The sequence below is a fragment of the Elgaria multicarinata genome, chromosome 3 (genome assembly GCF_023053635.1).
Source record: "Elgaria multicarinata webbii isolate HBS135686 ecotype San Diego chromosome 3, rElgMul1.1.pri, whole genome shotgun sequence".
NCBI classification, from domain to species: Eukaryota; Metazoa; Chordata; class Lepidosauria; order Squamata; family Anguidae; genus Elgaria; species Elgaria multicarinata.
Window position 1 is genome coordinate 76,568,552 of NC_086173.1, and position 27,554 is coordinate 76,596,105.

General features: G+C 41.2%; 1 protein-coding gene across 1 annotated transcript in view; it reads right to left on the minus strand.

Annotated features, from left to right (window-relative positions):
• Window positions 1-19,553, minus strand: part of STK32A (serine/threonine kinase 32A) — a 57,972-nt gene extending 38,419 nt beyond the window's left edge. The window contains exons 1-3 of the mRNA XM_063123292.1: window positions 19,506-19,553; window positions 18,076-18,227; window positions 4,947-5,120 (exon numbers count right to left, since the gene is read on the minus strand). Of these exons, the coding sequence (XP_062979362.1) occupies window positions 4,947-5,120; window positions 18,076-18,194 (293 nt within the window). The 5' untranslated portion in view covers window positions 18,195-18,227; window positions 19,506-19,553. The remainder of the gene's footprint in view (window positions 1-4,946; window positions 5,121-18,075; window positions 18,228-19,505) is intronic.
• Between the last annotated feature and the right edge of the window lie 8,001 nt (window positions 19,554-27,554).

Sequence of the window (27,554 nt, forward strand, 5' to 3'; positions counted from 1 at the left end):
ATCCCGGGTCAAGGGAGGGTTTAGCCCGGGCTGACCCCTGGATCCCCTGTGCATCATCTGGATGCACAGGGGTGAGCCCAGCTATCAGCCCGAGCTAAACCCTCGTCTAGCAACGGCATAAGTCAAGTCTGATTGTTATCTATTTTATAACTTCAGATAATTATGCTCACTTCTTTGAATAAACGTTATTATATAGTTTTTAAAGGCAAAACATGAAACACTCAGTTTCTCTTAGGAAAGTCATATAAGCTTTCAAATTCTGTCTGGTAAGTTCTACCTGAGAAAGACTTCTATTACAGTAGAAAGGCCAAAATCTCTAACCAAACTAAAATAAAAAGGTTATTGCCCTGACTATAAAGCTATTAATTCTACAGTGGTCCAATTGATGTCAGTAACCATAGTACATGAGGGCTGAAGAAATGGCAACAATGCCAACTGTAACATATAACTTCCAAAGGATAGCTGGAAAACGCCGCATGAAAATGTTTTATGTAAATGGGTTATTTAATGCAACTTTATCATAAATATTCCCAGGAAGTTAGATTCATTGTACATGATCATCTGCTTAAAAGGTATCATGGATAACTCCTCCAGATTAAATGTTTTTTATGAGAATTCTCCAGAAGGCTTCTTGTGCATGCTAAATGTCAATACAGAAATGATCAGCAGTCTACTGGGGCACTGAAGGTGGCTCCCGTTACGTCTCTAGTGGCTAAACAGAAGGGGTACTTTTGGCACTGCCTTTCTGCCACTGCTACACAACAGCATGAGAAGAACGTCTTAATGAGCTAGTCCTCATCACTCAGCTTTTAAAGGTATGGGTGGGGGGGCATTCTTTCCAGTGTGCATTAATTAAATTTTAATAAATGTTGAAATTCACAAATTCCCTCAACAAGCTTATATACTGTTCAATTGTTTTAATTATTGAAACATATCCATTTACAACTAGAGAAACTTATTTTTTTAATGTAATGCGGGAGCACAATCCCAATCCCTTGGTAATGCAGCCCATATGCACTACAGAATTATATCTGCTTTAAGACAAAAGGCAGATTTCTGTTCTACTTCAAGAATACTATGTGAGACCATTTATCTGAAGGATAAGACTACATTCGAATACATACTTATTTGGAAGTAAATCCCACTGAATGACATGAGATGTCCATCCAAATAAATATGCAAAGGATCAAGCTGTAATGATCCAGAACTTTTTATAAGCAAAGGCTAATCATTACTGCAAAAATAATTTCTCTTAATGAGAGATTCTGTTTGGGTATTAGAATAATATTCAAAGTTTGAGAACTAAACATACTGCAGAGTGCAGAAAGTTAAATATAAGCATCTGTATTGCTCAGTGGAAGGTCCTAGTGATATATATTGACAAGCATCCACCAATGATGACTTCTTAGTCCCTGAGTTCAGTAGGAAGCCAACAACAATTAGGATGGTGTGGAATTAAGTACTCCCATTGGTGGAACTGCTTCTGTCAACAAAACAGGGAGGGGCAATTTGACTCCGCTGTAGGACCCAGTTGCCCCCAAAACATGCTCTGGAGGTTTGGGAGATCCTCCAGTTCAGAGGCATGGAGGGCTGAAGGGGAGAGGAGAGGGGTTTCTGCTTGTGCAATGTTAGATTTTACCCATAATACAAGCCATATTGTGCCATTGGTAATGTTTAGCCTCAGAGGTCAATACACTTTTCTCTATGATCCTTTTTAATATAGAAAAGCAGCCTTTGCCATGTGTTTGATTATCATGATACAATTTTAATAAATTGTAAGTTTAGGCTTTGGGCATGTCTAGACCAGTTTTTCCCCCCAGGGTCATCCCTGGATCATCCCTGTGCGTCACAGGAGCAGGCAGGGATGACCCCTCCATTTTCGCGGGCTAAGTGGTTGCCCAGTTATCCCGATTTTCCCCACGGTCCTGGGACCATTCCAAGGATGACAGCTGGTGTGCTGCATCATCCCGGGCCCTGAAACAGGCACGGAGCCATGCGGGGTAGCTCCATGCCCATGGGAAGGGGGGCGGGGAAGCAATTTCGCCATCCCTAGGATGGCAGGAGGTGGGCACATTTTTGTTTTACCTTTTTTGCCTAGCATGAGCAGCTCCTTCTTTTTTAAAAAATGGCAGCTGCAACATCCCTCCTTACTTCTGGGACAGCGCACAGCTCTCTATAAACGCTGGGGGAGGATCGCAGAATCAGGTAAGTCCACGAACCTCCCCCCTCTCTCCCTCTACACCAGCCTTCCTCAACCTGGAGCGCTCCAGATGTGTTGGACTACAACTCCCAGAATGCCCCAGCCAGCTCAGCTGGCTGGGGCATTCTGGGAGGTGCAGTCCAACACATCTGGAGCGCCCCAGGTTCAGGAAGGCTGCTCTACACCCTTAGGTCTAGACAGCTCTTTAACACATTTGTATTAAATTCAAACTTCATTTTAAATCAAGTTGTTTTTAATGAAGAGACACCAGATATAATTGAAATGTTAAAGAAATAAATGTAATCCAATCTACATTTTTAAAACTGATTTAATTTTTAATTTCTATCTATCCTGCTTCATTAGCTCAGAAATTTGAAAGCTGCTTTAACCACACAATGTGTGATTACATCTGTGTTACATGTGTTTCTTGTGCTTCGTGTTCAGAATGATTTGCTTGACTAATTTTATAGATCCGGTTAATATTACATATACTTATATTTCCATAGAATATTTCCATTCTATGAACTTTATCACTTTTATAATTTTTTAATTTGCATTTCCCCTGAAATGATTTTTTATCATTATTCCCAGAGCTCTACAATATTATGGCATTCACACTGCATAAAAACAGATGAAGTGGAAAGTAATAATGTTTTTGATGGGATGCAATTATCCACTTAGAGCTGAATCCTACATTATTTACTCAAGCCAGAATTCTATTAGATGTATTTTTAACTGAACTTCAAACCTCCAAAGAGTTTCTGTTGAACTTGTCCTTGGGACAACACACTGCAACCTTGTATATATTAATGACTCTCAAAGGAAAACACTATCAATACTGGTCACAAACCAGATAACCATGCAAGTCACTATGCCCAGTCAGCAAGGTTTGGGATGTGTTTCTTGAATAGCTGCACCCCTACTTGGCCATCAACTAGACAATGAAAGAATGCTGAAAGTCAAGGAAATTTCAAAGACAAGAGCCTGTTCACACATCACAATAAGCCGTCATGGGTTAATTGACCCACGAGGTTCTGGGACGTGCGCCAGCCACCATTTTGCATATACAAGTTGTGAGAGGAGCATGCCATAGCTTGTTATATAGTGCTAACCCAATGACTTCTGCCACGTCAAAAGTCAAAACTGATCAATGGGGTTAAGCCATAAATTAATGCAAATGTGTGTAATAACCACCACCACCCAAATTAGCACATCCAGGCATCTTTGAGGGAGACATGATCTGCAGCAGATAAAAGGTGTTGCTCATCTCCCACTTTTGCATTATTGTCTAGATTCTCCCCCTCCCCACGCACTACCTAATGTTCCTGATGCTTGTTTGCTTAAAATCTCTCAAAAACCAAGGGAAGAAAAGCTGCTGGGGTAGAGGTGTTGCAGAAGAAAAGTAGAGGGGAAGGGGAAGTTAAGGACCTCCCTGATATTCTCCAGTTCAAATGTTGTTTGGCCTAAGTATATATAACATTAACTGTATCTATGAACCACACAAGCCAAGTGTTCTGAACTTAAGTCAAATAGGTAAACAAGGATCCAAAGCAGGCTCCTGTACCAGTAGACCCATTCACATGCAATGGCAGCAAATTGTGAGCTAATTAACCCACAGTTTGCCATGGCATGTGTCCTGCACGTGCACTGCCATTTTGAAAATGCAACCTTCTATCAGTCCAATCGGAACTTGCTCCATGATGTCTGAACCCAGCCTCTGTGGGTCAACCAACCCAAATTTAACATAACAACTAATTGTAGGTTAACTTGGATTGTTTAACTCATGATTAACCCATAGTGCCTGGTTTCGCATATCACAGAGCAATCTCTGATGGGACTGATTGGAGGTAACATATTCAAAACGGCAGTGGCACAATAACCCCGGCAAATCCTGAGTTAATTAAACCACAATTTGCAGCCATTATATCTGGTTGAGCTTTTATATTGTATTTTATATTATGGTTTTATACTGTTGTTTTATACTTTGATTGTTTTTAATTTTTGTGAACCGCCCAGAGAGCTCCAGCTATTGGGCGGTATAGAAATATAATAAATAAATAAATGGACCAATACTTCACCATCCATTCTCAGCCATTTAGACCTTAGAATCGAAAAGTAGTTACACCAACTGAGTAAGTGGATTGATGCCAGTGTGTGTGTATTTGTGTTTCCTTCTAAAATATATTAGCTTGTTTGGTGGAAGCCTTTTGTAAAACTTTTTTTTTCTAATAAAGAAACTTTATCTGCGATGATTCCTTTAACAAATATGTAAGCACCTGCAAATTTTTAATTTATTTATTTGCGGTGTTCACCAAACACCTTAAAGATTTACTTATATACCTTACTTCTACAGGGGGAGAAAGTCATTCACCTGAGAACGGGGCAATCCCTCTATACCTATCTACCTCTTAGCTCAGGGATTGGAAATTTATACTTTTGGTGTTCTTCAGTTATAAAAACAGAAAAAGCAGGCACCAAAACTACCCCAAAATTACTTGATCTTTGTAGGGTAGAATAGAATATGTACTAATGAATGGCGTATCTATCAACTGGTAACTGCAATAGTCACACATGTACTTTCATCCTAGTAAACCAAGTTTAAGCTCTTTGTTCATTTACAAAGGTCAGTGGGTCAGAAAATATTGTTATGCTTTAGCAGTACAGCTGTCTGGAAGGATTAATGAAAGCTCAACCATGGTAAGATTGGTAAGAACAGTATTATTTACTTCGAAAGTCCATGACTCACCTATGGATAATGTTCCTACTCTTAAGGTAGTCCAGTGCCAATGCTAGCTCACAGATGAATAGTTTCACAGTGTCCTCTTGGAAGCGGACATTTTGCTGCAAGTGGTAACGCAAGTCCCCTCCGAGAAGCAGATCCACCACCATAAACATATCTTCTTCATCCTGGAATGAGTACCTGGAAAAGGATGCACAGCACATAAAGGTTATACCTTGATTGGGGCAGTGCTCAGACTATATGTGACGAGAGCTATGACTCTACCTGGAGTCAGACTGCAACTGGGCTCACACAACATGACAACCCACACATAAAGTTGAGTATGGCTTAAATGTGGGTTGTCATTGAATCATGGTTTGTTGTGGAAACATAGGTTGTTGTGTTGTGAGAATCCAGGAACACTAACAAATCATGGTTTGTTAACCACAAACAAACCACGAAGAGAACCATGGTTTGCTGTTGGTTTGTGAACTGTGAGTTGTTGTGGTTAACAGGTTAGTTAGTGCAACTGGGTTCACAACAACCCATGGTTCAACAACAACCCACACTCAACCTTGAGTATGGGTTGTCATGTTGTGTGAACTCAATGAGAGGCTAAGGTTGTACTGTAGGACAGTGCAGCACAGTAAATTATACATGAGGACTCGGTTATATTAGTGCTAGGGCAATCCTACATTTAAGGATTAAGAGCCATGCTTGCATAGCAAAATATCTTGAGAACTGATATATTCTGGTTGAATTGGTACTAAGGAGATGTTGCCAAAATTTAATTTCCATAATATTCCTAGATACAGAACCCCACACCCCCTCCTTTATTCAGGGGACAGGAACCCAACTTAGCAGGCATAGCACAGCTGTATGTATATTTCCCCCATAGAATAATACTAAGGCTCATCTAGGACACTTTCAAAATTGCATGACATATAACAAAAATATTAAAATGAAAACCGCAATCCTGGATGACAAAGAGATATACAACTGTTGAGAGCACTTAAAAAATGAAAATAAATAATTCCCAAGTCCTTCAATAAATCTCTTCAAGTGAGTGCTTTAATTTCTATAAAAGGAGATACAGTAGCTCTAGGCTGTCTAGAAACATCACATTCTATACTTGAATCCCTTCCTTCTAATTGCTGGTGTGTAGAGACTGTCTAGAGTTACTTGGTAACAAAGGAAATGCACTTTGCACCGGTTCAAGGACACTTTAATCTACTTCTATTTCATATGTTCCAAAGTTAAACCCTACCACTGGAAAAAAAAATATGGCAGGGCTGAGCCTTGGCACAAATTAAGCCCTGCTTCTAGCATCTCACACTCCCTTTCATATAGCCTTCAAAATTTCCCTCACAAGACCTTTCTGCTTCACTTCTTTTAAATAACAGTAAGATAAAAGTGGGCTCAAGAAATCAATACATTGTAGACTTGGAGCAGTCAATGTTCTTGAATACAGAGAGGAAAATCAGCTGCTTTCATGCCAAGAGGTTCCCCGAGGAGCCAGCATAATTAAATACAAGGTAAAATCACATCGTCTCTAAGTCAATGGACAAAGCAGGATACATGAGCATGAGCAACCAACACACAGAAAGCACAGTCATCCAAGCCTTCGTCCGTCTTGAAGATGCAAGAACAATAAAGAGCTGGTCTTCACAAACAGCAAGAATGCACAAACTTGCCTAATATTTTTCTTCCCATATTTGTTCCCTTGAGGTAAAGCACATGTTACATATGCTAAAGACCAGAGGTTTAATGCCCACCATCTCCTAGTAGGGCTGCGACCCATCCTTTGTCTGAAACCCTGGAGACCCACTGCTACAGTGTAGATTAGCCTATCCCAACCTGGCACACACACACCCCGATGTGCTTGACTACAATTCCCATCACCCCAGCTAGCACAGCCATGGTTTGTATGATGGGAGTTGTAGTCCAAAACATATGGAGGGGCCCAGGTTGGGGAGGACTGATGCAGATCATACTGAGTTTGGTCTGACTCAGTATAAGTCAGCTTCCTTTGTGTGTCCTTATGTATAGATGGGAGAACAATAGCCCATTGAAACCTTGGATATTGCACACCTACATTTTAAAAATGTAAACACTTGTGATTGTTTATAACGATCCTCTTAACTGACAAAGGTTCACACATCTGAATGGCAAGGGATGATGAGAAAATTAGTCCTAAGGAAGTGAATGCTGAGTTGCCATGTAGTAAACACTTTAATATTGCAGGTGATTTTGTAAGTAAACTTGGTTCTAGTGGTTGTTATTGTTGCTTTTTTAAAAAAGCCACATAGGAAAGGTAAAAAAGAGAGAGTTGTGACCTGCATCACTACAGGGCAGTACAGCATTTTCTCTGCAAAGAGAGAGATATTTCAGGAGATTGGTTCTTCAGTGCAAAGATTAAAAATCTGTGTTAACTATCCAACTGGCAACACTAAAGCATGTCTGTCTGTAAACAAGGAGCATAGCATCATTACAGCTCTTAAAGTTCAAATCGAATTAGATTTGTAGAGTGATTTAAAAATCCTGCTCAACAGAGAACAATGCAAGAAATCAATTTAGTGATCAATTGAGCTGTTATTTGGTCCTAATGTTGTCTACAGGATTCTCTATCATCCTAGACGAGTAGGTGGTCTGTGTTTTTTTTTAAAAAAAGAAAGAGAGCAAGCAGTTCCTCAAAGTGCACCCTTTCAGCCCTAAAGCCATTCTTTCCTATACAGAGCACTGGAAGACTGCTGGGCATCAGCATTCTAAGGTCAGAAAATCAGATAGTTTGCCAGTGCGTAATCACAGTAGATAGTTTCTCCCCAGGTTGCCTCTTTGACTGCATCAATATCACACAAAGAAAGAGCCAGCCTTTAGAATTTCCCTTTGAAATCCTCAGGATGCATTTATACAGCTTTAATTTTGGAGATTGGTGGACTAGTTCAGCTCTTCTTCTCTCCAGAGAATGGACTGGATTTCAGTCTATGCCGGTATCATACATATTCTCACGGCCAGCAGGACTGTGCAATTTGCACATGGCTGACTTTCCATAGTGAGTGCAATAGTATCCTCCTAGAGGTAAGAAGTAGCTGCCCTTCTCCTCATCCTTCGTACAGCCATTTATACTTGTAAGCTACCTTGAAAGGGTTTGTATCTTTAAAGGAACAACCACCAGCAGCAGCCATCTTTGCCTGCCCTTGGTTTAAGGACTTCAACTGATCAAGAGGGTTACATGAAATAACCTATCCAATATGGAAACTCATCTAGTGTGATGCTAGAAATTAAATTTTGGCAGGGCGTAACACAGTTGAGAGATGAAATATAACAATTTCTCCCAAAGAAATTACAAATAATTTTACAGCCCATGGATCTGCAAATATAATTTAGGTTTGAAGCAGAAATTCCAACTTCACTGTTATATTACATGAATTGGCTTGCATGTGTTTCTCAAACACCACATGGGAAAAAAAACTGTTGACATCTCAATTTGACCATTCAGCTTCTGGTGACAGCAAATCTAAATCTGCTAATCCAAAATTTCCACTTATGAAACCTATCCTGGAAAACGTAATATTCTGCACAGACTCCTGCAACGAATAGACCACAAAGGGAATACTATACCAACCCATTAGCAGGATGATTGCAGGTTACGGTGCAAGCTACATTTCTAAGAGATCACCAGTTCAATTACTGTGATGGCACTGGGCTAAAATGGCAGCAGCACCCTTGCTTACATACCAAGATTTCCTCTTTCAAAACAGATCCAGGAAATGATTTCTTTGGCAAATGACTTGTGTCAAAATCCTGCTTAACGGAAATGAGCAATAAAAGAGGGCATCAGAAGCTGAGTGCTTAATTTGTACTCATGGGACCTGAATGCATCTGGAAACTGCATCACAACACATTGTTGAGGAAGCCCTGGATTATAAAGAAAGGTTTAATCAATCGGGGCTAGACTGCTGCTGCCATATGGGGATAAGAGGAGATCTCTCCTCACATGCAGCGTGCATTGCTTTTTGATCAGACTGCCATTGCACACAGGGCCCACCTTGACATGCAGTAGGCCAAAGTGACTTGCTTCTGGCAGCACCATTGGGAGGAGGGAGATAAATGAAGATGGCTCCACTTCAAGCAGCAAAACACCTTGAGCCATGACTGAATGCAAAGAAAAAACTCCCAGCTACTAAATACTATGAGAGGCTGAAGGCGAATTTAAACGTTGTATACAGTCCAGTTCTCTCATGGTTGTACTACTCAGAACTTATGTGGAGTACCCTGCTAGTTTGAAAGCAGGGTAGTCTCATCCGTCCAGCAAGGTGATGTTTGCCCTGTCCTGGACGGGGTTGCACTCTCCCTAAAGGATCGGGTCCGTAATTTGGGGGTGCTCTTGGATCCAGAACTGTCACTTGAGGTACAGGTGGACTCAGTGGCAAAGAGCACCTTTTATCAGCTTAGGTTGATATACCAACTATGCCCTTATCTGGACAGAGATAGCCTAGCTACAGTTATCCATGCTCTGATAACCTCTCGCTTGGATTACTGCAATGCATTATACGTGGGGCTGCCTTTGAAAACGGTCTGGAAGCTTCAGCTGGTACAAAACAGGGCAGCCCATTTACTAACAGGGACTGGCCGGCGAGATCACATTACGCCAGTCCTTTTACAACTTCATTGGCTGCCAGTCCAGGTCTGGGCCCAATTCAAAGTGCTGGTATTGAAGTTTAAAGTGCTAAACGGTTTGGGGCCAGGTTATTTGAAGGAACGCCTCCTCCCATATGTACCTGCCCAGATATTAAGATCATCTACAGGGGCCCTTCTCCGTGAACCCCTGCCAAAGGAAGTGAGGCAGGTGGCTACTAGAAGGAGGGCTTTCTCCGCTGTGGCACCCCGGTTGTGGAATGAGCTCCCCAGAGAGGTCCGCCTGGCGCCTACACTGTACTCCTTTCGTTGCCAGCTGAAGACCTTTTTATTCTCTCAGTATTTTAACACTTAATTTTAACTTAAATTTAAATTTTATTGTTCTAACTCTGTATTTTAATCTTATATCAATTTTGCTGCGTGGTTTTATCCTGGTTGTGCTTTTTATACTGTATTTTGTAATTGTGCTTTTAACCTGTTGGTTGTTTTATTATGGTTTAATTTTTGTGGACCGCCCCGAGAGCTTCGGCTATTGGGCGGTATAAAAATGTAATAAATAAATAAATAAATAAAGCACCCCCTTCCCCATGCACACATTAAAATCTCATCCTTGGGAAATGTTTACACATGCAACAAGGGACCCATTTCTGGAATGATTTGCACTGTCTCCTGAAGATATGAAGTGGGATGTAATGGCAAAGACAACAACTTTCCCAATCATCTTCCAATTCCTATTCCTCAAGAGTATTAAGAACATCTGCTACAAATTGATTCTCACCCAGGGCAGTGTAACATAAACCCATCTGTAGGATACATGGCTAGATTACTTTCTACAGCTAGAACAACAGAAGGAACAGCTTGAGGGAAGGCTTAACATTGGACCTTCTAGTCTTAGGGGCTGCCTTGGCCCTATAACCCTGGAAATCCTTATATAAACCTTAAGTATTCTGCTACTAACACAGGTTGCAAGCTGGGCTTCTCTCCAAAAGTCCTTGTGTTTAAAAAGGAATTTAAAAGTTAAGGCGATATGTGCAGAGGCACTCAAAATCACAATTAACTTCCTTGTATTTGAGGCTATTTGCTCAAGGAAAATTAATTCACTGTTTTAGGCTATTGACTGCCAAAGGCGTATTATTAATAGTCTAGACCCAATAGCTTAGAGAGGCAGGGATTGCAGATTTTATTTATTTCTCCAGTTTAAGGAGCACCATAAGATGCCTCCATTTATCATGCAGTTTGTTTCCCAGGCATCCTTCATTGAATGCTCAATGAACAGTTGTAGGCAGCACCTCTCCCATGTGATAGGCTATTGCCTTCTGTTTCTCCTTGTCTTGATGGGCTAACCTGGCAAACAACAACTCAGGAAACTAACACCAAGGAATGCAAATAGCTAGAACTTTTCACATATGGAGAAATCCAATGAGGAGGAACAGAGGCTTTAGAGGGCAAAACAAGTTTTAACTGCAGCATAACCTACTGTAACATGTGCCAAATTCCTATAAAGGAGTGCGGGGGGAACCACAGATAGGGGAATGGTTTAAATTGCCCATTCCCACTTTATAAGGATTTGGGGAATATCAACCCAAATTTGATATTCTGATTGGTCACCATCATTGTTTGCTTGGTCCAGAGGTTTCAGCATTCTGCTTTGTAGGGGCTTACATATATTTTGAGTGTCTTGGTTACCATTTGTGTTGTTTGTTCCCTGTGACAAGCAAGGCTCAAACTAGATAATACACCACACATGCAATTAGCAATTGTGTGAATGTCTTTCAAAAAATAAATAGCAGACACAGGGCCTTGATTGAAATCAGATGGGCTTTAACCCTGCCACCCACCCCCAACCACACACACACACTTTAGTCCCAATATGGATTGAGCCTACTGTCTGCACTGGGAGAAAGGCCTCCATTGGCACAAACGGAGATTTCCCCAAATACAAATAGCAGGTGTAAAGGAACCAATTTGGATCTGAACCATCAAAGTTCAGTAATAGTGGGGGCATCAAAGCATTAAAAAAAAAAACCAACTCCTTTCACCATGGTTCCAACCCATATTGGGCCTGCCATCCATGCTATTTACATTTAAAAAGACACTCACACAATTGTTAAATGAATGAATGACATCTTGTCCATCTTAGATCTTTTTGCAAAGTATCTACGTTCATTTGATTGTCATCGGTTCTCAACTGTTCACTGTATTCCAAGCAGCCTCAACCTGAGATTAGAAACTTCTTGGCATGCATTGGCTGTATCCTAAAACTTCAAGCTGAAAGCCTGTCAAAATGCACACCTTTAATTCCTGCAGAACGTAACAAAATACCTGTGTTTAGTTTACTTAAGGTTGCTCCTATAGCAACAACATTACATGAGACCAATGAGGATGAAGCCCACATTTCATATCCTCTCTGTTCAACCAAAGGGAACTTAAATAAGGGTAAGAAAGAATTCCTTGCCTCGCCTCACTGAGGACTATTAGAAAACAATACTATCCACAGCAAGAAAGGGTATCATAAAGTGCCTCTAAAAAGCAAAATCCATTAAGGGCCATTGTGGAGACTGTACTATAGCGTTCTATGGAACTATGCTGATACAAGAATACCCATAAGGGATGGTTGTTAAGAATAACTGACATCTATGAACTGAAGCTGAAACAATTATTTGCAAATATTTGAAATTTGGCTACTTATTCAATTTTGCCATTACGTCTTTCAAATGAGCAATTTCAAATGCAACATTTAAATTTACGATGTATATGTGAAATGTTTATCTCAAAATTTAGATTTGTTGGTATCTCATTGTTATTTTGATTTCAGAAGGCTTCATATATACCACCTCATAAGCTATGAACCAGAGAGCTTCAGCTATTGGGTGGTATAGAAATGTAATAAATAAATAAATAAATAAAATAAAATACAAGTCAAATGATAATTAACATGAAATGTTATTTCCTTCCAAATTCTGTCTGAAGCTAAAATCATTGTACATGTGTTATCAAGTACTATGAAATATGATACAGCAGCAGTTTTCAAACAGTCTTCCAAGCAATCATGGGGTCTTTGGAAGCGCAATGAGATCACTAATGGCAAGTCAGCTTTCATTTGTCCTTAATTACTTTTCTTCTGCAACACACCGGCCACATTGGGTGTACTCTAGGAGTGATGGTGAAGGCAAGCAATGCCTTCCATGAACTGACTGCATGGCCTATAACATGCCCCAGAATTATCTGCCATATGAAGAGATTCTCTGGCAAACAAGTCAATGTGGAAGGTGTTTCCCCAAAAAGATATAGTTTGAAAACTACAGTACAGGAACTACATAGGAATAGACCAGGATCAGAAACCATGGTTTAATCCTGGGTTGTTTGTACCAACCATAGTTTAAGCAAATAACGAGTTGAGACATCAGGATAAACTGTGGCTAATTTAAAACTGGAAGAGAAAGCTTCTGATCTCTTTCTCTGGCATGAGAAAAAGGAGAGAAACAAAGGTGAGTGCTGAGGTCTGAGGCTCACCAGGGACCGTGGCTCGTTCCCATCATGGGGACCCATGGCTTTCCATTGTCTGATCCAAGTCTTAAGCTGCCATTATTCTTGTTCTTCTTGCTCGTTCTATTTGGTATTTTCTCACAAGTGTTTTAGTAGTTTGATTTGTTGGTATATTTTTATTATTGGTTTTTATATGTATTTTATATATATTCCTTAGTTAGCCACCTCATAAGTTTGATCAAAACAGAAAGGCAATGTATAAACGTTTTAAAATAAATCAATAGCAAATTAAATACAGTGTTATTTTTCTTCCTCCTCCTAGATTTGAATGTTTGAATTTGGTGCCTCCAGTGAAAATCACTGAGATCTGTTTCATTATCTCTGCCCTTAACAGAGAGGTTTTCCACACACGTTATTTACCTATGCCCTGACAGTAAAACCACCTGAAAACAAAAGATAAATCCCATAATAACCAGAGTCTCTGTTACTTGAAACATTTCTACTGACTTTAATAGCATTATGTTCTATGTTTATTGGTAACAAAACCTAGTTTTATCCTTCCTGTTTCAAGGCCACTAGAGGGAAAAATACACTGCATCAAAGAAAAATTGAAGGATTAACAAGTCCCATCAGTGTGCTGATTGATGCCAGTGCTGATGGCTAGAAAGCTATTGAAAATGAACAGTGTAGAAGGCTGTCATCTTCTTTTCAAAGAAAGCAGACTCTTAGACAGACATCTGCCAAGATCTCTATCTGGTTTCAAGACCTGTGCTACCATGCAGCATAGTGAAGTGATCTGCTTCAGGCAGAACCATGAGGGCAGGAGTGGGGGAATTGATCAGGGGAGGGGAAGTCTTCTGGCCCCAAATTTGGCCCGAAGGTTCTCTGAAGATGATGCCCACTTCCCCTGCTCTTATTATTGCCTTTCCAACCACCGATCATTTGGTGGTGGTGGTAGTGGTGTGTGTGTGTGCAGAAATTTGAAATGACTCTCCTAAGGCTTAAAAGTTGGAATGCCTCTCCTAAAGCTTAGTTACTGGCAGTAAAAAGTTTAAACTAAAATATGCTGGCATTGTTTGTTGTGGTCCCTCCCGTTTCCCTTTCAGTCTTGCCCACCCCTGGGATGGAGTCCACAAGAGCTTCTCTGAAATTGAATTCAGTCCAGGGGCTGAAAAAGACTCCCCACCCTTGGGGTAGACGAAGGCAGGAATTAGTATCAGAATGGTGCAACAAGTACTGGCCCTGGTTGGGGTGGGATTGGACTCAGTTTAAGGCAGCAAAAAGTCTTGTGCCAGCACTGTCTGGTTTACAGCAATGAATGTGGAATTGTTCGCTGTTTTCCCAAACAAACAGTAATGTAGTGACTAGGAGAATGAACTACAAATCAGATGCTCCAGAGTCAAATCTCATTCAGTAGATGGTCTTACGCAAGTGACTAAGTACAAACACCCTTCAATTTGCAATATAGATAAAATAATTTTGCCCCTCTTACAGGACAATTGATTGCAACAATATAATGTATGTGATACTTTAAATACTCTAAGGCAGGCATGGGCAGAAGACAAATTTCCAGATGTTTTGTATTTCAACTCCCAGAACCTCCTGCCAGAATGGCCAATGGTCAGGAATGATGGAAGTTAGAGGTACAAAGATCTGGAGATCTACTTTCTGTTCTAATGCACCAGTACTAGGACTTTCAACACTCTAAGGGCACAATGTTATGCATGTTTAGACATAGAAATGCCCTACAACCCCCAGCATACTCCATGCTGGCTGGAGAAAGTTGGGAGTTGTAGGACCTTTTTCTGTCTAACCATGCATAGCATTGTGCCCCATGGTGCCCACAAACATGCTAAGGATCAAGCACCACTGAACACAATGGAACTTACTGCTGAGCAAATATGCACTGGATTGTGCTGTAAAATCTGGCATGCATGCTAAGACTAAAGTCTTTATCTCTGTTGATAAGGAGTGCAATGCTGAAGGCTCAAACTACAATTGGCCCTACCTCTGTAAGCTAAGCCTTTCTAATAATCACAAACAGTTGGGAAGATGGGGTGAAGACATTCATGTACTGAGCTGTAAAATCCCAAAGGGCATCTTCTGCTTTGGCTGGTTCCAGACTTCAAAGCAGTTGTGGAAGGAGGAAGCCCTGCAGGAGAGACTGTAGGAGAAGAGGCATTCTTGCCACTAGAACTCACAGCCAAACACCTATTGCTCCTGCTTGGGAGTGCAGCTGCTCATTTTGGTCAAGTCTGTCTCTCGAGGCATTTATTGTGTGCTCGTGATTGTTCACTATGGAAGTTCGCAGGTCCTTTTCACAATGTCGTCAACCTCCAATGCCTCTCCCGTCATTTTCAAGCAGGAATCCACCATTTTATAAGTTACTCAAAATGCAATAATAAATCTAAATTGTGCAATATAGCAGCACCATGTGAGACATATGTGAGGGAACCAGCGAAAACGGGGAGGAGGCAGAGAGGGGGGAGAGCGTGTATTGTGCTGATCATAAACCCACCAAGACTCCGAAAGACAAAGCACCGGTAAAACTGCCGGCTTTTTGCTTAATGCCCCAAGAACTGTACTGGATAGCGTGTTTCCCCCTTGTCTCTTTTCTTATGGTGTCCCCTGAGGCACTTCAATCTTTCTAGCCCTCCCCGGAGCTACTGCTTTGAAGTGTCAAGCAACGCACAGGAGCACCTTACAAATTTCATGGCTGAGTGCATAGATGCCTACATCTCCCTCCTCACTGCTCCATGAGCATCTGAGCTGCACTGGCCTCCAGAAGTGGGTAGGTTTGGGATTAGCAAGTGCAGATTTGTACCATCAGATTAGTTCAAGAAATATCTTAGTTCAAGAAATATCAGCACAAAAAACATCCTGAAGTACAGACATAGGAAAGCCAGTGTTTTAGAAGAGAGCGAGATCAAGTAAGATTATGGCTGATTTCCTGGGACACTGAATAGGGTGAAACCTTTTCTCTCTTTAATATTACATGTTAAAGAATCAGCTGCCACAGCACTCTCTTTAATACTAAAATTTTAAGAATACGCTGTCAAGCGGTGCTAGTTTGAATGATAGCAAAATACACCCTTCAAGGTTATTAGACACTTGGAAACAGTGAAGACACTTAATATCTTAAAAATATATTTGTTTAAAAGATATATATGCCACTTTCCAAGACCCAAGTCTTCTCAGCATACAATTTTTAAAAACTGTTTACATAAAACAATGGCACAATAAAAACCCAGTATTAAAACCAAGGATAAGCAACTGCAAAAAAGGGTTCTTTTTTTCCTTTTGGGGGTAGGGGTGGGCTGCCGGGCTGCTGAACTTTAGTAGCAAACTACGGTTTGCTTTATTGAAATGTCAGAAAAATTTGCACAGCTGAATTCCAGTAGCAAAATCAGTGGCAGCAAAAAAGGGCCAGGGATGGCTGCATGTGGTCCATTACCCACCCAAGCACAAATCATTTACATTTTATCCACAGTGAAAGGAGCAACATATCACCAAAGCATTCAATGGTCAGTTAAGAAGTTCCAAAATTAAAATGTCTTCAGGCCTGCTTAAAAGAAAACAAACAGAGAGACAAATGCATTTCTTTGGGGAAGGAGTTCCAAAAATGGGGAGCCACCACTGCAAAGCCCTCGTATCATATACCCACCAATCTGATTGTACCTACTGGCAGGTCTGTGCGCAGGGCTTCTGAAGCAGAAATCAGTGCTCAGGCAGGTTAATATGAATGCAAATGGTCCATCAAGCAACTTAGTCCCAAACCATCTCTAGGGCTTAAAAGGTCTAAACCAGCACTTTGAATTGGGCTCAAAAGTGAACAGGCAGCCAATGTAGCCAATGCAATATCGGAATGGCATGCTTCAAATGCCCAATCCCCACAAGCATCTAGGCAGCTGCATTTTGAAGCTTCTGAACTGTCTTCAAGGACAGCCCTGTGCAGAGTGTGTTACAGTAGTTTAGCCTAAATGACAAAATAGTTGAGCAAATTAGACACTCTAATCAAAGATTCAGTCCTGCCCATTGTTCACTCTTGTATAAATCATAAAGAGATTTATTTGGACCCTTCTTTGTTTTCCTTCTGGTGGGTTCTGAAGACATCTTTCATTTTAATCCATCTTTGATGTGGAGTTGGTTTAACTGTTGCTCTTGTTTTGGAGTGATTCCAGTTGGCAGCTATTGGTGTATTTAGCTGTTAGGGTTACGGATTGTTTTTAAAATCATTTTGGGGTTAAAGAATTTTAAGTGTTATTGTTTACAATATATTGATTGTAAGCTGCTTTGAGAGAACATTTTAATTCTGAAAAATAACATTAAAATCTCTTAAAAATAAATAAACAAGCAAACAAATAAATGTGGGTTACCTTGTGGCTATAGCTATATTCAAGCATGCAGTCCACATTGAGGACTGCATGCATGAATATTCCCTCACATTGCCATGGAAAACCAGCAGGTTAGGCAGAGGGCTCTAACCAAGGCTTCTACCCAAAGCCACTATTTTTTTTTTCTATATGAAGGGAGTCACTTTTCATAGGAGACCATTCCTCCATCTAATCAAAGCCTTTTCCAACAAAGCTTATTACCCATCCGAAACAGTCTCATCACTAGATCTAGCACATCTGCTGTTCAGCCAAAGTGTTACAATTGCTACTGTGAAAGAAATAAAGTCAAACAGCATGGGGCCTTGCTGCCAGAAGCTAGCAAGTACCTAGTCAGTTATAAAAGCAGCTGAACAGGACCTCTATTATCAAGGCTCTGTCTAAGATGCGAGTTTGAACGGCAGGCAGTCCTGGAACCTGTTGTGTCTCTCTCAAAGGCCACACAAAGAAAACTGGGTTACATGAAGAGAAAAAGTAAGCCAGCAAACATTGTGTATCTGTGTCGGGGTCGGAGATGGGACAATAACGATAACAGGTTTAAAATAATACAAATCAAACCCAATCAGAGTTCAAGAGCCTATCCTTTCGGGGAAATTTGGTACTCTGAAAGCCCATGTTCACAAGAAACGTGCATTACTTACCATAAGTTCACAAGGAAAGGGTGTTCCAACCCCTGCATGATTTGTAGCTCTTTGAAGACATTTCGCACTTCATTCCTCTCCACGCATTTCTGCTTGTTCATATATTTCATGGCATACATCTTCTTGGTGTCATTCTTTTGGACAATGCATACCTATAGGAACAAATCCAGATGTAGAAGTAAGTTGTGCTACAGAAATGCAGGTACTTGTGTAACCAACCTTTAGAATTATTATTATTATTATTATTATTATTATTATTATTATTAATAATAATACATGACTATGTTTCTGTCTCACCTACCTAGACCCTGTTTTTCTCTGGCTCAAGCTAGCCTCACAGTACTTTGTCACTGTAAATGAGTGAGAATAAGGTGAAAATATGTCCACTGTTTAACAGATTTTATGCTGCCTCTCTGATTGTTTGATCCCAAACTAGTTTACCTCATACACTGAGAGTCTTATCCGACTCTCCCTCAGCCTTCACCTTGGACAGCAACAACCACAGTACTTTCTGCTTCCTTGCAATGTTGAGGAAAGAGGCCCTAATATTTTCCAGACGCAGATAAAATGGAGAGCTTATGAGAATACAGCTGCCTTGAATGTCTAAAAATCACACAAATGTACAATCTTAAGCACACATCCAGTTCGGGGTTGGTGGAAACGTAGAGCTGGGGTGGGCAGCCTCTGTTCTGTCAAGGGCCGCATTCTCTTAGGGATGATCTGCCAAGGACCACATACAGGTGATGGGTGAGGCCAAAATCAGAAGCAGGCAGAGCTAGAGCCAAAAGTGGGTGGGGCACCCCCTTTTTCTCTCCCTCTCTCTTTCCATTCCTCCACTTTCTCTCTCTCTCTCTCTTTCTGCCACCCTTTCTCTTTCCCTCCCTCTTTTCTCCCTCTTCCTCTCCAACAAGCAGGCTGCTGGGAAAGGAACAGATTGCTCTTGCCAAAGGTCTGATCTGATTTCTTGTAGAGGGCTTTTGAAATTAGGCTGAGGGCCACACACTGCCCACCTCGACGTAGAGGCTGTACAGCACTGTTCCTAAAGAACTAAGCTGGATAATTTCCTTACACAAGTCATAAAAAGAGCAAAGTGATGGGGTGGGAGAAGAGAAAAACGAGGCAGAATGCCAGCCTGTCCTGATTTGGTCCAGTGGAAAGTCTCTTTTTACCGGATGTTTACATATCAATTCAGCAGCCCTGCTTTATCAATAAGATCAGTTTAATATCCTGTAATATAATTTGAAGATTCTGAGTATTCAAGGAACAAGGCTCCAGTCCTTCCTAGCTCTTCGGAAGATAAGGGGCAGCTTGTAGTCACTGACAATGCAATATATTTTGAAACCTGTTCATTTGCTGTCCACTTTCTTATTTTTAAGAATCTGTTCTTTTGGATAGCTATGGTGCTCAGCATGAAGTTTGCAAAAACATACCTTTCCAAAGCTGCCTTTCCCAATGGCTCTCAAAATTTCAAAATGGTCAAAGGTAACTGTAAAGAAGAATACAGGTTTAAAAATAAAAGCCTCAGGCATCCCATAATAAAATAATTAACTTTCACAAATTTTGTTCCTTAGTCATCAAGACTTAAAAATAGTTATTTACTCCATTTTTAGTTTAATTAATATTGTTATTCCACTTTCTTTCAGATATATAAAATCCCCATCATAGTACAAATGCTCTTTTCAAAATAATCCTATTTTAATGGCTATATTGGATGAGAAGGATCACCCTTTCATATATTTAGCTCTTTTTTTCCTCTCCCTCTTCTTCCTCAAATGTGGGAACACAAAATAATTGCTATCCTTTTGAATTAAATTCTGCTGGGTAAGGATTATGTATGCTTTCAAGTTACACACTTCTCTTCTTTAGGTAAAATGAAAGTGAAGGAATTTGTTTCAATATAAATTGCAGGAACAAACCACAATAACACCTGTAGATCTTTTGATGAAAGGTGGGATATAAATATTTCAAATAAATAAATAACCCTCTTACATGAAACTGGTTTGGTATGCCAAGACAGCTATTTTTAAAAGAAAGATGGTTCTATTGTATGCGTCAATTGCATGCAAAACTGTGGTTCATCTGAAAGTTGTGGGGGGTGGGGTGGGAAGATATTAAAAACAACATGTATCAAAAGTGAAGTATAAGGTAGTATCTTCAAAACCTGAATATTTACACCAGTATTTTTGTTTGCAGCTCTGATTTAATGTTCCCATGATTGTTTGGATGATCAAATCCTGCCTTAGAGAGCACCTGGGTGAATGTCCCAGGGACCATAGGATAGCTGCAAACAACAGTCTGACCTCGGAAAGGGAAGTCAGAGATCCAGCCCTGAAACCCTCGCAGATGGTGCATGGCGGCAGGGAGGGTGAAAAGAGGGCATTCCAGTGCATGGGGAGGGGAGGAGACCAAAGAGGCCAGGATACAATTTATCTTGAGCCTCCTCCAGGGCATGTCTAGACCAGGGGAGGGAGGGGGGTTCACATGCGGCGCAAGGAGGAAGCAGGACGTCGTGCCCGCCATTTTTTTTTAAAAAAAGACAGAAGCTGGAGTGTTTGTTTTTAAAGCCCCGCTCCCGCTCCCCACCAACCCCCAATGGCCCTGGACTCCCACCAGCCCAGCTCCTTCCCTCTGCTGACCCCCGCTACTCATGGGGAAGAGGGAAGAAGCCGGGATGGGCAATCACACCACGTGCAGTCCTCGGGATCATCCTGGAACCGGGGGGAAAACCACGAAAAATGTGTAAGCCGATATCCCGGGGAAATAGAGGGATCATCCCTCCCTGCTTCCGGGATGACCTGTGTATCATCTGGATGCACAGGGACGATCCTCGGGATAATGCCTGGTCTAGACATGCCCCAGCCTCCTTCCCTCTCATTCCAAAGCACATTTTTCAGCACATCTAGAATAAAATGGAGAGGAAGCTGCCTTGGATTCCTTGCAGGAGGGAAAGGGATGGGATATAAATGTAATGGATAAATAAATAAATGTTTGAAGCTCTGGGAGATTTAGGATTGGGCATTAGATTCCAATTGATAATACACAGTTCCTGAAACCTCACAAGCAGTTCTAGTAAAGGAGTACAGCTTCAGTTCTTAAATCACTATCTTCAAATTCTGCTCATATTAGCTCATGTCTTCTGAATCACATGGAGATCAGGCAGCATGAAAGCCGTTAGCCAAGAAATTATCATAATGAGAACCGTCCAGTCTTCATACCAACCACAAACATAATAGCACTTAAACCTCATTAGGGGGCTGATTGGAGGTAGCAAATCAAGGTTGTGGATTACTAACAACATATCGGCCATAATTACTGTGACTCCAGAACTGTCAGGTACTGCCAAAATGATAGAGCCTGAAATTACAGAGTTAATTTACCACATCCATCCATTCATTTCCAACCAATTAAGAGGCGGAATGGAACTGTCCATATGTTTGACCTCCTTTTGCCCCCAAACCACTCCAGCAACAAGGGACAATATAGCCAAGTGAAGAGGTCTGTGATGGATCCAAAGTGACAGCGAGCAAGACAGCTTGTTACACATTCAAAGGAGAACTTAGTAGCCAGCTAGTACGATATATTCTAAACCACTTACTACCTGAAGTTAACAGGGGGAAATCTGCATGGACTTCAGTCTATGTATATGGAAGTAATACTTTACATTGTAAAGAATTATTTGCATTGAGTTTTGGGGAAGCAAGTGTTGAGTCATGGGAGAATGCTAGGTTGAAGACACTGGTGGCTGATGCCTACTCTGTAATCCACAAAAGCCTACTTAACAGAAGTGAATGCCAACCCAGTTCCTCCACGGTGGTTTTCTCTGACCTGTAGGGAGTCCATAGGAGGAAGAGGAACTAGCTGGATCAGGAAGACCAGTAGTACAAGCTGTGGAAAAACTGGATCCAGGCCATGACACTGAGCTAGAACTTGTCAGCCAGAAGCCCACTGAGCCAGAGTCCCGTGAACTAAACCTAGAAATGTAACCTACAGAGCCAGATTTCCTGAGATATTGGCCCACTTTTACATTTATATCAGAGCCTCATAATCTATGGTGGCTCTTCTCCATTAGAGATAACACACATGTTGGAAGCTGATTGGCAGCTGGCAGAGAGCTAGTCTTCTGGCCACAGTACTATCCCTTTAAGGTTCTCTGGGTGGAGCCTGAGATGTAGCTTTGCATTAGGTGACCTCCAGACCTTGTCCAAGCAAGTTCTCTGCTAAGAGTTATATATGGTCGCACAACTCCTTCTCGATCCTGCCTGCCATATACTTGACTAAGCCACTCTTAGTTATTTGTGGTAACCCATGGGTTCCTACTTGTGGTCAGGACAGGACATCCATCTACGGAGGACGAGGAGAGTGCCACTTCCACTTTTACTAGCTGAGTGGTTTATTTTATGTCAAAGAAGTTTGATTAGCCATTGCCTGTTGCAGCACACATATCATTGTGTGAACACCTGTCATCTAGTGAGCACTAGGAAGAAATCTATTTAACTATCTCCCTGCATTTCATTCATCACAATCATCATGTGTGCCAGTTATGGCAGAGGAGGTTTTTTGAATTGCCCAGGTAAATAACTGAAATTACACTCCAGTTAAAAGGAGCAAACACTTTGCAGCAATCACATGGAATACTTTCCCCTGATGCTACAAAACACAGCAAAACATTTTGCTTGCAGAACAGAAAAACTGAGCCTTTGCTAATAAAAGAAAAGCAACCTCAAAAATAGCTCCCAACTCGTTAATATCCACCATGAAAAGAATCCCATACATTCCTCCCAATACAATATTAAAACATTATAGCTAGCCAATCAACAAATGGTGTCCAATAATTCCATACATGGGGGGAAATGGCAATTTGGATGGCTTTTGGCAATCTGAAGACCTTTTTATTCTCTCCGTATTTTAACACTTAATTTTAACTTACATTTAACTTTTACTGTTCTAATTCTGTATTTTAATCTTATATCAATTTCTGCTGCATGGTTTTATCCTAGTTGTGCTTTTTATACTGTATTTTGCATTTGTGTTTTTAGACTGTTGGTTGTTTTATTATGGTTTTAATTTTTGTGAACCGCCCAGAGAGCTTCGGCTATTGGGCGGTATAAAAATGTAATAAATAAATAAATAAATATATTAAAAAACTGGTGTGGCAACATGTAGTTTCTGCTCCACTGGCAGATGGCCAGCACCAGATCCAGCCCATTGTTCTTAGATAAGCAGAATAGACTATGTACATTTGCAACCTATTTTAACCAAATTAATTTAAGAAAATCCAAGAACACCTTATCGCTTGTGATCTATTAGTAGTTGACGCCCATCAAGAAAAGACTTTCTAACATTCTGTAGGTGAAGACAAGTGACAGATTTACACACTACTGTGAACTTGTACTATAGACTACCTTGCCCATTCCAAGCAACTGTGGGGACTGGGGACCTTTTGCAACTTAGTCTGGTATTGTGCACGACTTAATGTTTTTAACCTTTCTATAATCAACAGCTGTGCCTTCTTTGAGTAAATACTACAGAAAAATAATGCCATCCTTGTTTTTCTGCTTGTAGGCAAGTAAAGCCCCTGGAGATGTCTGTTCAAAAGAAAGCAATTATCTTTTTCAATAGTTATGGCACTGCATGATTCTGGAAAGTTTTCTAGATGCATAACTGTAATCTAAACTGTGCTCTGGACTTGGAGAGACATTAGTTTGATTGCAAGGATAACGTAATTTCCTTTGGACCTAGATGAATCGAGGTCCTCTTGACCATATACATGAATTATATAACTGTCTAAAACTTATAGGATGCTCTTTGGTAAATGAAGTCCTCTTCAGTATTATTACCACACACATGCAGATTGACCAAAGAGATCAACCAAATAGAAAAACGGGAGAGTGGATGTATTCAGAAAGTAATAATTTGACCAGGATAATATCTCTCCAATGCCCCCAATAAATGAAGTGCATGCTTCCAGTACACTGCAAAATGTGAAATACAACTGCTGTTCATTGTCTTGTGTTGGAGACCACAGAAATCTGAGTCTGCCCTTAAGTATCAGGCTATAGCATACATTGAAATAACACTGAATATCAACTTAGCCAGGTCATCCAGGGGATCTGTTTGCAGTAGAGATGGCTGGCACAGGATTGTGATTGCTATCCAGAGCCTTCAACCCCAAAACCAACACAGATTACATGTACTGTTGGAATTGGTCAATGACCGTAATAAAATATATTCATTCATTCATTCAACACAGATTAGGAGGGCTGACTGGAACTTTACAAAGTTGACCCAATAAAGATACATGTTGGGAATAGTTAGTGGGATTGCTGAGGCCTCGCTTGGCAATTCTCTCTTTTTATCTAAAGAAACTAGTTTTGGGTGATTGCTAAAACAGTAAGCTTGGAAGTCTTCAGTTCAACTCTCACTTCACCCACAAACTCCCTTGGTGACCTTAACCAAAGATTCAAACACCCAACTCCAATGCAGGGATAATAATCCCAGCCAGTCTTATAGATCTGACATAAGAATTATTGATAATATAGTACTTTGAGTACAAGAAATGCACAGAATAGATGTTCCGACAGAAGACCTTCCCCAGTGTCAGAAGGTTTACAGGACCTGGTAGAACCCTTCCGCTTGAGTCCTTTGAGACTTGCTGAGCTACAATATCACTCCATACCAAGGACAGCGCTCTCTCTTTCCAGGCCCTGCCCCTTTCCTTACCCAATATCTCTCTGCAGCCCCATTTCCTCCTTTGATGAGGTGTTTCCCCCTGATCAGTTGAGCAGAGGGAAGGGAAAGATCATGGGTGGCAAACAGCTGACCAGCAGGGCTGAGGGGGTCCATTTACAGAGTCCCATTGCTGATTCAAGCTCCATCAGCAGCTTGCTGCATTTTTATGGTGTGCACTGAGAAAGGTGCACCCCCTTTCTCAGCACTCTTCACAGCAGCCAAACAAGCCACAACCAGGAAAGAAGCATGGTTCTGATGTAAGGATGTGTATGATTGAGTGTGTGTGTGTGTGTGTGTGTGTGTGTGAAATGGATGTATTGAAGTGTGTGGATGGATGAGTGTGGATGAGTATGGAGAGATGGATGTGTGCATTGGCATTACCGACTTTGACCCACACCACCACTACCAGCAGGCTACCTACAAAGGAATGCAGCACTCAGGCTGAAAACAATCCCCCTGTACCACCACCCATAGTGGTCCTGAAGCATAGCTGGCCAACAGCTCCCTCAATTGGCAAGCTACCACTACCACAGTGACCTAGAAAGCCAGACACCTTGACCATGTGTGTTCTTGGTTCAAGACTCTCATTCCTTACAATCAGCCAGTCATCCCATAACCACCAGCTGGGTCCTAGCTCAGCCTTCACCAACCTGGAGCCCTCCAGATGTTTTGGGTTCCGGATGTGGAACGCTTCAGTTGTTGTGGGGAAGGCTGTCCTAGACATTCTGAAGCTGAATGGCATCTCCATCCATGTTGTCTCAACTATAGGTTCCATTACCAAAACCTTCCCGTGCTGCTCCCAGTCTGCCTAATTTTGACTGGACTCTTCCCCTAACACCCTGTTCTATGGATTATGCTCCAATATACAGATGCTTGTTTCTTGAACTGACAGCCACAGAAGAGACCTTCAAGAGATAACCTTAACTCCAGCCTCAGAACAGCACACATTCCCAAATGCCAAAAGGCACCTGATAAGATGCAGAATGCACCTTCTTCCTGGAGGCATTCAGTATTTTACAAAACTGGACTTTAATTGCCTCTGGGAATCAGGTAATTGCCTCCTCAAATATATTTTCACACTAATTATTGCCGAGTTCAATTAACATGAAAACAAAAATTCTAAAACCAGGGAAAAGAGCTTGACTGGTCAATAATGAGATGAATTACTTTTGGCAAGTAATTACAATCAAAGATTTCACTATAAATTGCCTTTCCTTAACTGTATGCAGGCCAGAAATGGACAGGGTGTGTGTGGCAGCTATATTCACAGTGAGGAGAAATTCCAAAATAACTCATTGACACTTTCAGCCATGTAGAAATTGGCAGTGTTTGTGGAGCATAGCATCACCATTTTCCAGGGATAGAGACATCCGAAGTACTTTATATGAGCTCTTGATCAAGAGGATATGCCTGTGGTTCTAAAATCTAAGATAACATTAGCAAACTTTTACTAGATAGTCTCATCCTATAGATGTCCCCCCATATGTAGGTCAGCAGGTAATACCTAGACATAAGAATTTGCCAAGAAAATTATAATTGAGGGAACAATCCCATACATGTTTAAACAGGAAACAAAGTCCTACAACTCCCAGCAGGGTTTTTTCTGTCTAAACATGCATAAGGAGTTTGCCCTTAATTTTTTAAGAAAGTGTTTGGAAAGCATGGCATACAGAGATGAGCTGAAAGTATTCACTTTTATTGAATGTCCTTTTCATGTAGATAGGGAAAAAATGTTTCCCTTTTCCAGCAATGCTAAGCGATCTTGAATACTTCAAGTATGTATTAAATAGCACTCTATGGAGCATTCAAATTGTTGCCTAAGGGTTCTCTCAGAGTAACCCACCTCACATGGTTATTGTGAGAATAAAATGGGATAAACCCTAATGTGTACTGCCCAGAGGTCCCTGTGGGGAGGGCAGGAGTCTCCATTTAATGTATAATAATGCCACATTTAATCATATCCTTCCTCCAGGAAGCTCAAGGTTATAGGATCATCCTATTTTATCTTTGTCAAAAGTGGCAGAAAGTGACTTGTGCAAGACCATGCAGTGAGCTTAATGGCTGAACAGGGATTTGAAACCAGATGTCTTTGGGAGAGATCTGATGCTCTAACCACTACAAATCTGTCTTCAAATCCCAGTCCACCCAAGGAGCTCATAGAATGGCATGGGCACCCACTGTGAATAAATGGTGACATAATTAAACAAAACAACAACAACTGTAACCCACTCTTCATCCAAGCAGCTTAGAGTGACAGCTATGTAAGTATTACTACATTAAAAAGCTGGGTTTTTTTCCTCTTGCAAGGAACCCAAGAGAAGCTTACATGCTCCTCCTTCCCTCCATATTATCCTCACAACAACTCTGTGAGCTGAGAGTGGGTGACCGGCCCAAAGTCACACAAGGAGCTTCGTGGTTGAGTGGGACTAGGAGCCTCATCAGATGTGGGGGAGAGAATAGCATTTCCCTACTGCCGCTTTGGCCTCCTGCTGCTGTCCCACAGTAGCGACGAACAGCTTCCTCTTTCGTAACACGGGGAGGAAAGAGGGAGCAAGCAACGGCCATGTGGCCCATTCACCGGGCATTTTTATCGCACTGCTTTTCCTACAAACAGCAGGGAATGGCAGCAAGTTTTGCCTCAAAAATAAAATAAAAATGGATTTACTGTGTGTCATCAGATGAGCTTTTTATTGCATGCTTGTTACTGGCCACTCACAGTTTTTCTCAGGTCCTTTTGACGGCGCCATCCG